Source organism: Lampetra fluviatilis, chromosome 3 (assembly GCF_964198595.1).
Source record: "Lampetra fluviatilis chromosome 3, kcLamFluv1.1, whole genome shotgun sequence".
NCBI lineage: Eukaryota > Metazoa > Chordata > Hyperoartia > Petromyzontiformes > Petromyzontidae > Lampetra > Lampetra fluviatilis.
Window position 1 is genome coordinate 31,783,308 of NC_136277.1, and position 14,986 is coordinate 31,798,293.

General features: G+C 49.9%; 2 protein-coding genes across 2 annotated transcripts in view; both read left to right on the forward strand.

Moving 5' to 3' along the window:
• Positions 1 to 1,001, forward strand: part of LRRC49 (leucine rich repeat containing 49) — a 66,141-nt gene extending 65,140 nt beyond the window's left edge. The window contains exon 18 of the mRNA XM_078854876.1: positions 741 to 1,001. Within this exon, the coding sequence (XP_078711002.1) occupies positions 741 to 941 (201 nt within the window). The 3' untranslated portion in view covers positions 942 to 1,001. The remainder of the gene's footprint in view (positions 1 to 740) is intronic.
• Positions 1,002 to 6,113: 5,112 nt separating this feature from the next.
• The window catches only part of THSD4 (thrombospondin type 1 domain containing 4), a 150,184-nt gene continuing 141,311 nt past the window's right edge, over positions 6,114 to 14,986 (forward strand). The window contains exons 1-2 of the mRNA XM_078854878.1: positions 6,114 to 6,612; positions 12,250 to 12,343. Of these exons, the coding sequence (XP_078711004.1) occupies positions 12,315 to 12,343 (29 nt within the window). The 5' untranslated portion in view covers positions 6,114 to 6,612; positions 12,250 to 12,314. The remainder of the gene's footprint in view (positions 6,613 to 12,249; positions 12,344 to 14,986) is intronic.

Consider the following 14,986-nt stretch of genomic DNA (forward strand, 5'->3'; position numbering starts at 1 on the left):
GCGGAAGAAAACGTTTAAAATAACGACCAGGACGGCCAAAAACGACATGGCTCAGTAACATCAAAACATGGCTACAATTAACAACAGCACAAACTCTACACGCCGTGCTAGACCGGGACCAATATCATCGTGAAGTCGCACACGCCGTTAGGCAGCACTAAAGAAGAAGAATATATGGGCGTCCAGTATCACTGAGAAATGCCTGAGACGATCTGATTTGTGCGTCTCTTGCATAATTGCCGCATGCACATTTTAGTACGGTTGCTACGTTTTGCCCGACTGGTTTATAAAGGACCTTGAAAAATGTTTCTGGCATGCCATGAAGTTGCTCACCTGTTTTCAATGTTTTTAAGATATAGGTTCCACCTGGAAAGTATTACGTAAACAGAAAGAGTGGAAAATCCACAAGCATGTGATCTTTAGTTCAGAGCATCTTATGATTAGCTATCATATTCCATTATCCAGATAGAGACAAGACAGCGCACACAAAAGTTGTGTAGCAACCATAAACGAAATAATTTGTTCTTCAGCAATGAAAGTGTTTTTATTTGAAATAGATCTGCTAGATGAATTAACCTTAGAAATGCTTTGTAGCCTGAGATCGCAGATATAAAAAACTTTTCCAGCAGGTGAAAAGTTTCTAGTACTGGCGACCAAATATCTCGATTTTTTTTCTTCTTGTTTTGTTCGTGATGGGTTAGGCCCCTTGTGAAAATGTCACGATGCGTGTCATATTTCAGGAGCAGGAGGAGAAGGGGCGCTTCTGCCAAGACTACGTGAAAGAGCTGGTGGACAGAGTGGTTCTGCAAGAGAAGAAACAGGAGGCGTTGCAAACAATTTGGCCCCAGTTCTTCCTTGAGATGGTCACGGATGCCGTTCTTGAGACACAAGATTCCGACACGTATGTGTCCAGGCGCATGAAGGAGCTGACTGAGGAGTGATGCCGGAGATGAAACCAAAGGCTGCACATATGATCCCAGCTGCTGTAAAACAAAACAAAATCAACAAAGAAATGCTCTCATGCACACTTGTGGCCATGTGGTTCTCAGACTTTTGCGGCGAGGAAGTGACTGAATTAATTGTGCACTCGCAGAAGAGACGGCATGGACACACTCCAGGACAAGACAGTATTTTCCTTCAAGATACTGCTTCATACTTACACCATTATTGGCAGTGCTTAATCAAAATAATGTATCAGGTTAGATGGCCACCCTTCCCTCTGTTATTCTTTCATAATGAAAAACAAACAATGGTACTTGTATCCTCAATTAAAGAACGTGGGTTTTATTCAAAAGTATTCACAGAATGGAGTCCAATAGCTCTGCTCATTTTCACTTCACCGTTTACTGTGTAGACACAATGACTGGAATTGCCCGTGCTGTAGCTAAACAACTTCTATGTATTGCCTATCACTGTTTCTATTTAATTGGCTCGGCGTAGGCAATTCCACAGTCGTGGCAACATTGACTATACTTGCGTCTCTGTAAACACCTTATACATCTCGATGGATTTATTCAATCAGTTGAATACATCAAAGATCTGTTCAAGGAAAAACATGGTGAAACATTTCAATTTCACTGGTCGCTTATTTCGTCTTTATAGATATTAAAAAAAAAAACCTGTAACTGTAATATCGCAGAAAAAATGCAATGGCCACATATTGAGCTCTGTCTCAGTATACTTACCTTGGTATCCAAGAAAATGATTCTTGTCCTGATTTGGGAGATCATTTACATTTTCCACAAGCCTCGTTGCACGGAAGCCGCAGGAGGCCAGCCCCCCCCCCACCACCACATCGTACCGGTGTGCTGCGTGCCTGCCATTAGCTTGTTAAGCATCTCATACATGTATCTAACTCAAATGTGGTAAATCCATTGCCTTCCGCTTAAACGTATGTATGCACTGCTGAAACGGCTAATGTGCAATATTGCCAACAGCTGCAACCGGAGCATTATCAATGTGTTTAAAACTGTGTAATTGGTTGGTGGCAGTTGCGTGTACGTGTGTGTATTTACTTCATAGGTTCAACATGGTAACATATACGGCACATTTGAACAAGTGTATACTCTTGCAGTATATACATAATATTAACATATACTGTCTGTCATTGCACTAATCCTAATGCATGAATAGATGTAAGCAGAGAGCTAAATCAAAGTGGCGTTCACCTTTTTTTGAAGGGAAGTGCTTTAAGTTATCACAGCCATCGTGGCCACACATTTCAGGAAGCACGCGGTGGAAACTGAAGTTTGATGAAGTGATACGTCTCTCCAAGCATGAGGGAAACTCACTAAATATAGCCAACCACACATCTGCTGCTATTGTGACAAGTGCCATGCAGCAAGGATGGTTTTAGCACTTGTGTGAGTAATGGACCGAGATGTCAAAACCATGGACCCACCACATCCTTAGTGAACGCATAAATCTCTCAACGTCGCTGGCACAGTTGCTGAACGGCGAATGGCGAGCGTTAACGTGCGGTGGCGCACACACTCGCCTGCAATTCTCGTGACTTGAAGGTGGGGAAAGGTTGGACGGGATAGTTGTGGCCTGCTCGGTGATTCGGTGCTGCTGGTACACAAAGTGCGTTTCTGATTTATCTGCGTGACGTTTGACGTGATCGTCCCACGTGGGCTTTCTGTGGTTCTTGCTCCGGCTGTTCCGGTTGCCTTCCACGATAAAAAAATGTTCTCATTGGCCAAAGGATTCAAATGCGAGATCCTTCATGAAATGAGTTGTTACTGAAGGCTTTTGTTTGGGTAAATTAATGTTTTTTCCATTTCATTGGGGCCTACGCTTTGTTATGAATAAAAGCAACGACATGTTTTGTCTTCCTGGTATATTTAAAAGCAAAGCAATTCGCTGCTCGGTGCACAGTCTTATATACATATTTATTTTCTCTTGTGAAAAATCGCGCATGAATTCGCTTAATTCTTTTTTTACTGAAGTATGTCAGCCCTGATGTGAATGGTGATTGCAAGTGTATTTATTTTATTGCACGTGTGATTTGCGCAAGCCTTGAAGTTATATCAAACTAAATAAAGGACGTGTGTTTAAGAATCTCTTGATTTTGCGACAACATTGTACGTTGATTGTCAGTAGACATTGATGCCAGCAAACAAAACAGCCAACAAGCACAAGGGCTTTTAATATATACCCCCACCCCCACCCCCCCAAAAATAATCAGTGGCAGAAAAATAAATACAGTTAAAAAAATGTCTTGCCATACTGTATGACGACCGCAAAGTATGCCAGCGATTCAACCAAGGCATCCTCGTGCGTGTCAGGGCAGGGGAAAGCTTCACTGGCTGCTGGAGGGGAATTCGATTTACCTGTGGACTTGACCCAAGAGAGGTGCCCCCACGTGGTCTCGGTGTACACAGGTCGGGGTTTTTTGTTGTTGCGAAGATCGAGTATCAAGATCGCCCCGGCGCTCGCCTAATTCTTGTTACAAGCAACAACAGCAATGAAAAAAAAAACAAAGCACGTTTTGTAGTCCTCTGTAAAAAAAAAGCGGATTTAAATTGCTGTCATTTACTTTGCTGAAAAACAACCGCGAGGAACGAACGTTAATCCCCGCTTTATGCAAAAGGATTGTGCGAGGAAAAAGCGGAGGAACGTGCGCACGTGCTTTGGCTGTGAACGCATTCTAGGGCAAAAGGGAGTTTGAATGTGTGTCATGCACATTTGCGCTAATTGTCCGTAATTCAGTCCAGTTGTTTTCCTAACGTCTACAAAGGCAACAACGTGACAGGCTAATCGCTAGCCAGAAACACAGTGGCACAATAATGCCCCATATGTTCTTTCGCATGCATCACTTATGGGTTACAGTACAATATGATCCGATTATTTTAGGAGCACAGCATCCATCATGACTTGGATTTGCATGCGTTTCTTCGGTATGCTGCGTGATGCAGTGAGACAGTGCGACAATCCGGTGGGTTTGCTCCGTCTGGAAATGCCTCTGGGCGAAGGTCTTGTTGAATGCGCTGTCGTAAGTAATATCTCCAGAGTGACATGGGACACAGTAACAACGGGGGTGGGTTATCAGGCAGGTGAACCAAACAACCCCCTTCATCGTTCAGCTGGCTAATAGCACCGTGGTTCGTAAGTTAGAGTACGCGGCTCGATTCGCCACTCAGATTTGCGTGGGTGTGGGGGGGCTGCTGTGCGGGTTCCAAATTCCATTGTTGGGTATAAACAAGCTGCGAGCTTATACTGGATCTGGTTTCAGGTAATTGTCCACAACCACTCTTATGTGTAACCAGGGCCGTAATTATAGAGGAATATGGATTCCAATCGATGCAAGTTAATGGTGTTGCACTTCCTTGAACAATGCTGGAACCTGATAATATACGACCACTCCGATTAGCCGTTCGAGAAAATTAGGAATGTTGGCAAGTTTCGAGAGTTCATTTCCTCCATGTGGTATTGCACCAAGATCAATGGCTCACAATTTAGTGCAAACAAACAACTTTTCAGATCTCCAATGACCGAAACGCCTCCCCTCCACGGATGAACGTCACCGGCTTTGTTAGCCATCAAAATATGCCCGCCTGCTCAACCCCCCCCCCCCCCTCAAAGAGCGAAATGGGCTCTCTAGTCAATCATTAAAACCTCTCGAGTCTAGAGTGAGATTGATTGTTCCTCCTCCTTTCTTCTCTCGCTAATGGGATTCATCATCCGGAAACGTAATGCAACGTTGAGCTGTTAGTGGCCAAAATCACCTCCGAAGAAATGCACCTGCAGTTTAAACGACCCGTCCACGTAGTCAACAGGTGGTTGCCACTCGTTCCAGAATTCAGAATGCGTTCGTATTTATCAAATATAAAGACTGGTAAATGAAATCCAGATTTACCAAAAAATAACCTGCAAATTATTGCAAGGCTTTGTTTTCTTCTTTTGCCCAGCTTGGGTTTAACAGTCGTGTTCTCCTAACCGTTGAGCAGATTCTAGAGATAATTTGCGAGCTTCAAAAGAAATGCTTAAGGCTCTAAAATCCTCAGTATGAGCCCTTCCCCTCGATAATAATGAAACATTCATTGAGGGGGCAGAGAGGTGGAGGGGGGGGGCAGAGAGAGGGGGGGCAGAGGGAGGGGGGCATACATTCCCTGGGGAAGTGGAGTTGTGGGAGAGATGTAACCGTGGGTGACGCTACGTAACTCTCAACCCCCCAATGGGTCACTCATCCTAGGAGGCTTGGATGATCGTGGTGTGATAGTGATGGCGACGATGATGATGTGTCAGAGCTTGCTCGTGTTTGCACTGCCGCTTGCCCCAATCGTTCGCGGAGGTCGCTGTCAGTCAGCTGCGCTTATGTTATGCGAAAGAGAGGAGGGGGGAAACCAGATAAAGAAATGTCTACATCTCTCCGGAGACGCGTGCCTTCATCTGCTGAGCCTACCTGGAGAGAGAGAGCGATGATAGACAGGGAATAAGTGCTGCTATGAAAGTATGATAAGCACAACTTTAAGGGACAAAAAAATCCTACAAATTTAAACGCAGAAAATTATTACGAGAAGCCAACGCAACGTTTTCGTAAAAGCGGTGCTCTTAACAATCACATCCAAGTAGGAGACCGTCTTCTGAGCCTCGCTAATTCATGTATTAATTGGCCATGTGCTAATGCATGTTTCTGGGAGGTTTCGCTAGAATCAGTGGTTCTTACCTTTCACTGCAAGCTTTGCACCCCCTTTGGTTCTCAATCGGAAAAAAAACTGTATAATGTTGTTAATACATACATAGGTTTGATGAAACAACGTAGTTGTACAAACGTGCCCGCGCTTAATTTGTGTCTTCGATTATTTAGCTTAAAAACACAAATCTGTCCACGTCTCGCACGCTCAGAAAGGGCATCTCGCACCCCCCCCCCCCAGGGGGCGCAGGGTGCAGCCCCAGGCTCAGAAGAAGAACCACTGCGCTCGATGCAGAAGGATGCGGCAGGGGAATGGGATGGGGGGGGGGATGCACAGAGATGGGTGTGGGGGTCCTCTGGCGCCGTGACAAGCTCTCCGGAAGGCAAGTCACCCCCACTCGCCTCCTCCTCCTCCACGACCACCACACGCCCTGACGTCACGCACTCCCGCCCCACGCCTCCCTCAACGGCGCATGGATTAAAAACTTCGCACGTTGAATGGGGAACGGCGGGGCTTGCGACGCGACGAGACGGTGGAACCTGCGAGCCACGCGCGAGGCGACCTGCCGGCACGAGGAATCGGACAGACAGCCAGACAGACGAGCGGACGGACAGAGAATAGAGAGAGAGAAAGTCTCCGCTGTCTCTTCCTCCGCGCTCGTCCCACTTTGAGCCGAGGCACGGAGCGAGCAACAACTCCGGACCGTAGGGACCCCCCCCCCCGCCCCACCTTCCCTACCCACCCCGACTCCGGCCCCACAACTCACTCGACCTATCCCAAAGACGACAAACCCACCCCGTGCTTGGCTAACGGCGCAGCACACCGGAGGTGACCCTTCCACGTTTACTGGCGCTGCCATGAGACTCTGTCGGCGCCACGTGAACGGAGGAGGTTGAAGGGAGGGCCAGGAGACGCCAACGTCGTCGGAGTGACCGGCGAGCGTGCCGCGGGGGTTCCGCGTCCACGCGACCGACAGGTGAGCGCGGTGAGCAGATGCCGGGCAAAGAATCGAGTTTGCCGGGGTGGCCGCTGGAGGAGCGAGTGGAGCGAGTGCGCTCGCCTTTTAAAACTCTTGCGCGCTGCTGTGCGGGATAAAAAGTCGCGCGTCTTCGGGTTGCTGTAACACGCCGTGTTTGGTTCGGCGGCACGATTGTCCGACGTTTCGTTCATCATGCTCCATCTTCATTCATTCATTCAAACTTGCCGCCGGGAGCTCCCCAGCGCGAGCGGCCGACACGTCGGATATTGTGTGCGGTCACGAACCAGAGCGGTTTACGCATCGGGAGAGTTGCCGTGAACTTTCGCGCGTAGTCGAGACGCGGGGCCCTCCGTGCCTGGACCCATCTCCCGTCGACCTGCAGAGGGGCGCGCTGCGTTATGCGCTTGTTTGAGCCTTCCCAGTTGCTCCCACTGTCAGTCCCCCCCCCTTCCACCACCTTCCGTTCTTTGGAGTTTGTTTTGCGAGAAGCTTTGTGTTTCTGCTCGGTAGCCAAACTCGCTGCTCGGTCGCTTTCCGTGCCCGCGTCCTCCCTCTCGCCGTTGCTGCCATCATCGTCGTCATCGTCGTCATCATTCACGGCCGTGCGAGCTCACATCGTCACTACCAACGACCGCGTAATCAAATTATCCATTACATTGGGAAGAAACTATTTTAGTAACGGCGTAGGCGATGTAAACACAACCCTCCTCCCCCCCGCCACCCGCGCTCTGCAAATAGCTGCAAATAGCTCTTTGATGTTTTGCCTTCGCGTTGTACGAGCGGCGCGCGCAGCTCCGGCGCGATGTCCGACGTTCCGATGCACGTGCTGTGGGAGGGGGTGGAGCTTCGATCGTCAGTGAGTTCCACACGCGGGCCGCACACGTGGGAGAGACGGGAGAACAGGCGGCGGAACGGCGAGCGAGTTATCGTGCCGCGTGGCAGGGGCCAGCTTCCCCCTGACATGGGCTCGTCGAGTATTGAAGAAGCTCCGCGGAGCGAAACGTCCGACACCGCGCCGAACAGAACGCCGTGCACGTCACGAACGCGCGTTCACACGCAATTCCGTCACCTCCGCAGTCAATATATCACCGTCGACAACGTTTGCCTTACAGTCTGTATGATGTGTTTTCTTGACTGCCATGTGCTGTGTATCGTGTGACACAGTTTGCGTGCGTGCGGTGTATGGGGAGCGGTTAGCGCTGTGGTTAGCGCTGCGCTACGAACCCCGTGGTCCGAGTTCGATTCCCGCTCACGGCCACCAACGCCGGTGACGATCATCTGAACCGGTCCTGGGCCTCCCCTAGGTAGACTCGGCCTCAAATGCGTACCTGGTGCGGTGTGCAGTCAACAACATTACTTGCTAGGGAGACAAAGGCGGCCCCCGGCGTAGTTGCTGGGCCACCCGTCCGCTCGTGTGACACCATGCCGGCCTTCATAGGTGCTGCTCGCTTACAGCACTTGCCCCGACTCATCTGTTAAGGCTACACGTGGGATCTGTGTCTTCGTGACGGTGTGTGCACTGAGTGTGAGCTGGCACGTACGCATTTCTATCAACCCGTACGGTTTACCCCGTATTCTTGTACAGGGACAATTGAGTTTTCAGGTCCATACGGCGTACAGCCGATTCAATACGGAGAAGAAGAAACAAATTTCGATTTGTTGGTGTTTCTCCCTTGTGATGGGACTTTGTAGGATGAACGTTGAGATTGATAACGGCACGGGGGTGACTAACAAGGTCTGAATTGGTCTGTAATAATGTAGGCACTGATAAGGGGTTGACAGGTATGCGTACGCATCTTTACGCGATTGCGCGCGGCACATTTTTTTTTTGACACGAGTACAAACCTGGAAATGTTTACTTGCGAAGATGCACGGCGGTGTCAGGGACAACTCCGCCTCTCCCCCCTTTCTCCAACCCCCCCCCCTCTTGTCAACGTCCCTGCACCATACGCCGCACGCCAACGAGAGAGGCGGTTGTATGGGTTTGGGGGGTTGGGGGTCGGTACAGCCCGCGTCTAATTCCGGCTCTTGTCTTGGCCGGTGTAATTACGAGCGTTCTGGGAGATGATACTGATCTCTCTCTTGGAGGTCGCTGCAGTGGGTTGAGGTTGGATAAAGGGGGGGGGGTGGTCAGTTGCTCGCCACGCTCTCATCAACCACCCAGCGATTAGTGCCAGCACGTGCGCACACACGCGCGCGAAGACCCCCCGCTGTCGCCTCAACAGACTGTCGGGGCAAGTGCTGTTAGCGAGCAGCACCTATGAAGGCCGGCACTGTGGCACACGAGTGTGTGGGTGGCCAGCACCGCGCCCGACCGCCTTTGTCCGCCCCAGTGGCGAGGTTTACACACCGCACCAAGTATTAATTTGAGGCTGAGTCGACCTAGGGGAGGCTCAGGGCCGGTTCAGATATTCGCCACTGGTGTTGGCCGTGAGCGGGAATCGTACTCGGTTCGCCGTGTTCGTAGCGCAGGGCGCAAAACCGCTACGCCACCGCTCCCCACTCATACATTCGCACACGCGCACACACACAGTGAACCCGTGTGTAAGTCATACAGACTCCTCAGTGGAGGCAGGGCACAGCACACGAGTTGGCTGCTGTGGTCAGCACCCCACCTCGCAGCTTCTATTGTCTGATAGTTTTACTCATCAGGGCATGTAGTAATTTAAGGCCGAGTCTACCTAGAGGTGGTCTCAAATAAGTTCAGATAACACGTTGCTCCTTACGTTATCCCTTGATGGGAACCAAACCCAGGCGTCTAGGTTCATAGCGCAGTATGCCCCATTTGTCTCAGTGCTCGGGGTGTGACTGAGCGCCTGGTTAGGTCCTGGCCCAGTTGTCATGGGGCACCCCGAATGCTTTGCGTGGGAGAGGGGGCGAGCACGTGGCCCCAGTGATTTCCACGCCGATGATTCTTCACACGCAACTTGCCACCACCAATCTTGTCGCTCGCAAACAATGCACGCAAGAACGCCCACATTCTATCCATGACTATCCATGACTCAAATTATCCCCAACCCGAATGCAATCCAAAACCGAACTCTATTTGCTAACTTTATCCCCTAACTCATCCCTAACCCTATGCCTAACTCTCACCTTATATTGAACCCTAGCTCTGTGGCGTAGCATTGGCGCGTTGGTTAGTTTACCGCGTTATAAACCTGGGCCACCTGAATTCCATTGCTGCCCATGGAGAATTGCAGTCATATCTGAACCGATTCCGGACCCCTCCTTTACCAACCCACACGGACCAGCGTGGAGAAGTGCGGTCAAACAACCGCCGTGACTAACGCGGCGTGGGGAACGCCTTCATCCAGCAGTGGATTGACAGCGCGCCGTAAATAACAACGTTTAAAACCCTGACTCTAACTCTCCCCCGAACCCAAACTGCTCCCCTGAACCCAACGCAATTCATCGCACGCAGGCCCTGAGCAGCGACACGCGTCTACGGGGCCCCAGCACGCGCTCTGCCGCCACGTCCATTTACTTTAACGGGTCAGGAGGGACGCATTAGGGAGAGGACTGCGCTTTAAGAGGATGAGACGCCGGTGCTATTGACCGTAAAGAGAGAGAGAGAGCGGTGTCTGCTCCCAAAGTTACCACAACTTTCCTGGAACCCCCCCCCCCACCACACTGCCTCCTTCTCCCACCTCCCATCCCACGACGAGACGAGGGCCCAGCGTCCAGCAGTGTCCACCCCTTCGACGATTCGGGATCGCTTGATGCGGAGAGGACGAGCCCGGACTTGAACGACGGACCACCCAGGGTTCGAGGAAATGCGCAGGGGAAGAGGGCGAAACGCGACAGCCGTGCGGTCCTGGTGGCCTGCATTGAGATGCACGATGGAGGGCTGTGGTGGAATAGCGGGTGGCTCTTTGTCGTCAGGAACGTCGCTTGCCGCTCGCGGATTGAGATTGGCTCGGCGGGAGCGGGGAGGTGGTGGGGGGTGAGAGTCTCAGCTTGAGGATTGCATGGCTCCCGTTGATTTGTGCGATTCGCTCTCTCAAGGATGAAGGGAGAAAGAAAAAAGAGTTCGAAAGCATGAATGATTGCGACCGAACAAAAAACGCCCTAAATGCTCGTCAAACAGCCAGGACTAAATGTGGGAAGCGCCTTTTTAGTTTAAAGCGGCGTAACAAAATAAATCAATCGCGGCGGACAGCACTTTGCCTTGGTTAAAATAACGTGTGGGGGGGAGGCTGCGGTGAGAGAGCGTGGTGGCTCGTAGCCAATTAAAAGGAGGCATTATCTCGTAAATCCGTGATTTTTACCGGACTACAAATGACCGAGTGTTAAAAAAAAGAATATTGGCAAAGTTACAGTGGAGGTGCATATTTCATTATTTTTATTTCTTTACAAGAGCGAGGTTTTTTTGTTTTCCCAGCGCAGCGTTTGTGTGGTGTGCAACGCGGTTACTGCCATTCACGTGGAATACAGAGCGTTGAGTGGAGTTTACGCGAGATCGTCATTGATCGTGAGATAATAATTTAAGGAAATAATCAAGTGAGAGTGGTTTTCATTTAGTGGTGGCATTGGTCCTGTGTTTGTCTCATCGTCATCATCATCATCCTGTCAACTGACCCATGTCACCTCCTGTCTCTTGGAGAGTAGGTACATTTTATTACCTGGCACTTCAGAATGCCCACTCAGTCTTCCAAATACACTGAATTAAAGTGGGCCGACTTTGCCACTCTTGTCAATAAATATAATTTAAAACACCCATTTGAATCCCACTTATCCACCAGCAGATTTTTTTTTTAATCTGAATTTCAGTCTTCTAGAATTTAGAGGCACCACAAAATATAACGGCTTCTGCTTAAAACATTCACCCACCTGAAGAACAACGCAAGTGAGTGAAATGTAAGAACTGTTTATACGATGGACAAAACGTTATATTATTTAATGAGTTCATTTTTGGTGCATTCCTCAGTCGCTATGCTGTTGTCACTGAGAGACTTCGCGTCGCCTGGGAGAGGGAGCACACACACTCACCTTTGAATTCCCAATTTTTGCCAGCGAATGGAACACTCCAAAGGTCTGCCTGGCAGCCGAGTTAAATCGGGCAGCGGTGCCGCACTGCTCTTTTTGGTCTCGGAAAAAACACAACAGAAACGGTGCCACTGCTGCTGATGCCTCCAGATTAGATCTCGCCCGCCGAGAGACACGCGGGAGCTCTGCGTCAGTCCGCGCATCTCGTGGCGGTTAGCGCGCTGCACTATAAAGACCCGAGTTCCATTCCTGCTCGCGGTCCAGCATCGGTGGAGAATATCCGAACAGGTACTGGGCCTCCACTCGGCCGACTCAGCCTTAAAGGAGTACCCGGTGCGGTGTGCAAATGTCAACGCCGGCTGTTACAAAGGCAGCCCTGGGGGTGATGCCGACCACACCGCCCCAACGTGTGCCCTGACGCCATTCATAGGAGCTCGCTGACGGCACTCTCTAACACACCGGTGTGCTGAAGTAGTCACTAAATTGGCAAGTTTTGTTTAAGTGGCTGTGTCGGGTGGTGGCGGGTTTAACGACGCATTTATGTTTACGCGATCTAACCCCTAATTTTTTTTTTATGACAGCACTTGCCCCGATACGTCTGTTTAGGCTGCATAGGGGACCTTTGTCTTTGTGTCTTCTGCGCAGGTGGAGCTGAGCGAGCCTGGGACGTCCTCTGCGGAGTCGCTGCTGGAGGCCTCCGCCGTTGAGCCATGCGGGGACCGCGTGCCGTGTGTTTGTGGTAACATGGCCCCATTTATTACTGTCTCATTTATCGTCCAGAAGCACGTGTTTACATTTGATACGTGGGGAACAAGTAAACTTTTATTTACAGTACAGCTGCGCAACGAACCGGACGATCTGTGTCCAATTCGTCAAGGCTCACATTCGTGGCCAGCCATTGCAGAACCTGTCATGGGTCACTCTGCCATAACCGAACCCGCGCTGACCGGCGTTACGAAGTGTGGCCGAGCAGCCCCCATGCCTGATTTGGGAATGGGGGTGGCCTTTATCCAGCAGTGGTTTGACGAAGGCTGCAAAATATCCACAGTGGTGCAGGCGTTAACCGCACTCTATCATCAGTGCGTAGATGCACAAAAGTGAGCATAAGTTTTAGATTCAGTTGTTCTTCATTTCACCACGTGGGTGGTGCTGTTGATGGTGGTGCTGACAAGTATTTGATGGTGGTGATGTTGACTGTGTTGGTGATGGTGTCAGTGTTGATTTAGGTGGCAATGTGTATTGTGGTTACGTCAGTGTACGTGGTAAGCAGTGTTTGTGGGGGGTGCTCACCGCTATGCTGGTGGTGTTTGTGGTGACGTTGGTGTTGGTGATGGTGATGGTTATGTTTGTGATGGCAGCGGCGTTAGCTGCGGTTGCGGTGGTGCGGATGGTAAGTGGCTACTCGTCGTAGTGCAGGTGGCGACGGCGGTGGTGTTAGGGGGTTTAATAATGGTGTTTGCGATGACATGGCTGTTAGCTGCGGTGTGGTAACGTCGGCGGGGATGACGATGTTTACACCTCGTGTGAGTTGAAACGATCACGTGCGAAAGACAAACACTTTGCCCGCCTCCCTACGTCGCCCTGAGCGGTGCTGTTTGTCCCGACGGAATGCCATTTTCAACGCCCACAAGTTTCACGTTCCAATCGCACTGCTTTTTGTTTCGACTCCCAAAGAGCGCCAACAACGCAGACGCAGCAGCAGCAACAGCACCACGTGTGTTTACGCAACCTTCGTTGAATAGCGACGAGTCGCATACGCACTCGCAGATTTACCGGGATTCTCTGTTTCTTTTTTGTAACGATCAGAGGACACAAGAAAATGCTCGGTGTAGTCGGCACTTTGCTTCGTTCATCATTTCGGTTTTTTTTTTAACGCTTTGCTTTATGTGCCCCCCTCCCCCCTTTTTAAACGAAAGATTTCACGAAAGATTTCACGCTCTGCTCTCCTCCCCTCTCTCTGCCTCCCCTCTCTCTCTCTCTGTCTCTCTCGTTATATAATACGCCGTCTCGCTTTGCACGGGCGGGTGGGAGGTTACGAGCGCAATTAATTAAAGTTTTAGCGCAACAATTGGCGGGGATGAGTCGACGGATTAAGGCGCCGAGGCCGTGTCAAGGGCTTTTGTCGCGGCGTGGATCGAAGGAGAGGCCTCCGATACCCGATAACTTCTGGCAGCGCTGATCCCACGGGTTCACCGGGTCGCGCACCTGCGCGTTCACGGAGCTCCGATTGGAGTGTTTCAGAGCCCACTCTGAAACACTCGCTCACGCACCGCGGTTTAAATCTCGACGCGGTTTGTTCTTTCTGATACATAAATAAATGTCAGCCATTCTCAATCCACCCGTGTACGAAGGCCTTTTCAAGCCACAATGGTTATGCGGGGGCGGGGGGGCATGGTGTTTGACCATACTTCACCACGCCGGTCAATGTGGGTTTGTCAGGACCGGTTCTGAACTTCTGACATGACTCTGGGAATTGAGCTCGGATCGCCGTATTCATAACACAAAGTGCTAACCACAGCGCCACCGCTCCACCCCATTGCCTTGTTATGTTGTCTACAAACCGAATTGAGCGCGTACAGTAGGCAATACACGCTTCGTTGTCGTTCTGATTGTGGTCTCATTTTCTACAATGAAGTATTTAACTGCATTGACGTTAATCGAAAGAAAATTCATTTAGTTACGCGAATATATTTTGTATAAACCCCCCCCTCCACTTTTATAGGGGAGTCCCGGGGCTTTCCTTCGAAAAGTCTCACAGCGTGATCATGTTGATACATTAAAGGGGGCTGCACAAGATCCCCTGCTGATCCGACTCTGAAATGAACACTCTGATGGGGCTAATTTTCAGAACGGAGCGCTTTATTATTAGGTGCGTGGCAGAGCACAACTGTAACACAGGGAGTGCTGGTAGATCATTAATATTTGTAAACAAAAAAAAAACATGTTAAAGAAGCACTAAGACAGAATGGCTACAATAATGCTCAAATTAACAGAGCACTAAATGCCAAATCACGATCGCAAAGCAACACTGCTGAAAGCGATCAGATTATTAAAACAATAAAAATACCATTTATCTCAGGAGTAACTGACAAATTAGCCCGTGTTTTGCAAAAGCAAAACATTACAGTAAGATTTGGTACAGTACACAAAATTCAACAATTAGTAACGTGCACTAAAGACGAATTACCTAAATTATCAACAGAAGGTGTATATCGGATTAATTGTGTATGTGGCAGATGCTATATTGGACAGACAGGGCGTAACGTTAGTGTAAGACTAAAAGAACACCAGAGAAATATTAAACTATCGCAAACACAACTGTCGGCAGTGGCAGAACATGCTTGTCAACAGGGACACTCAATTGATTTTGACAACGTTGAAG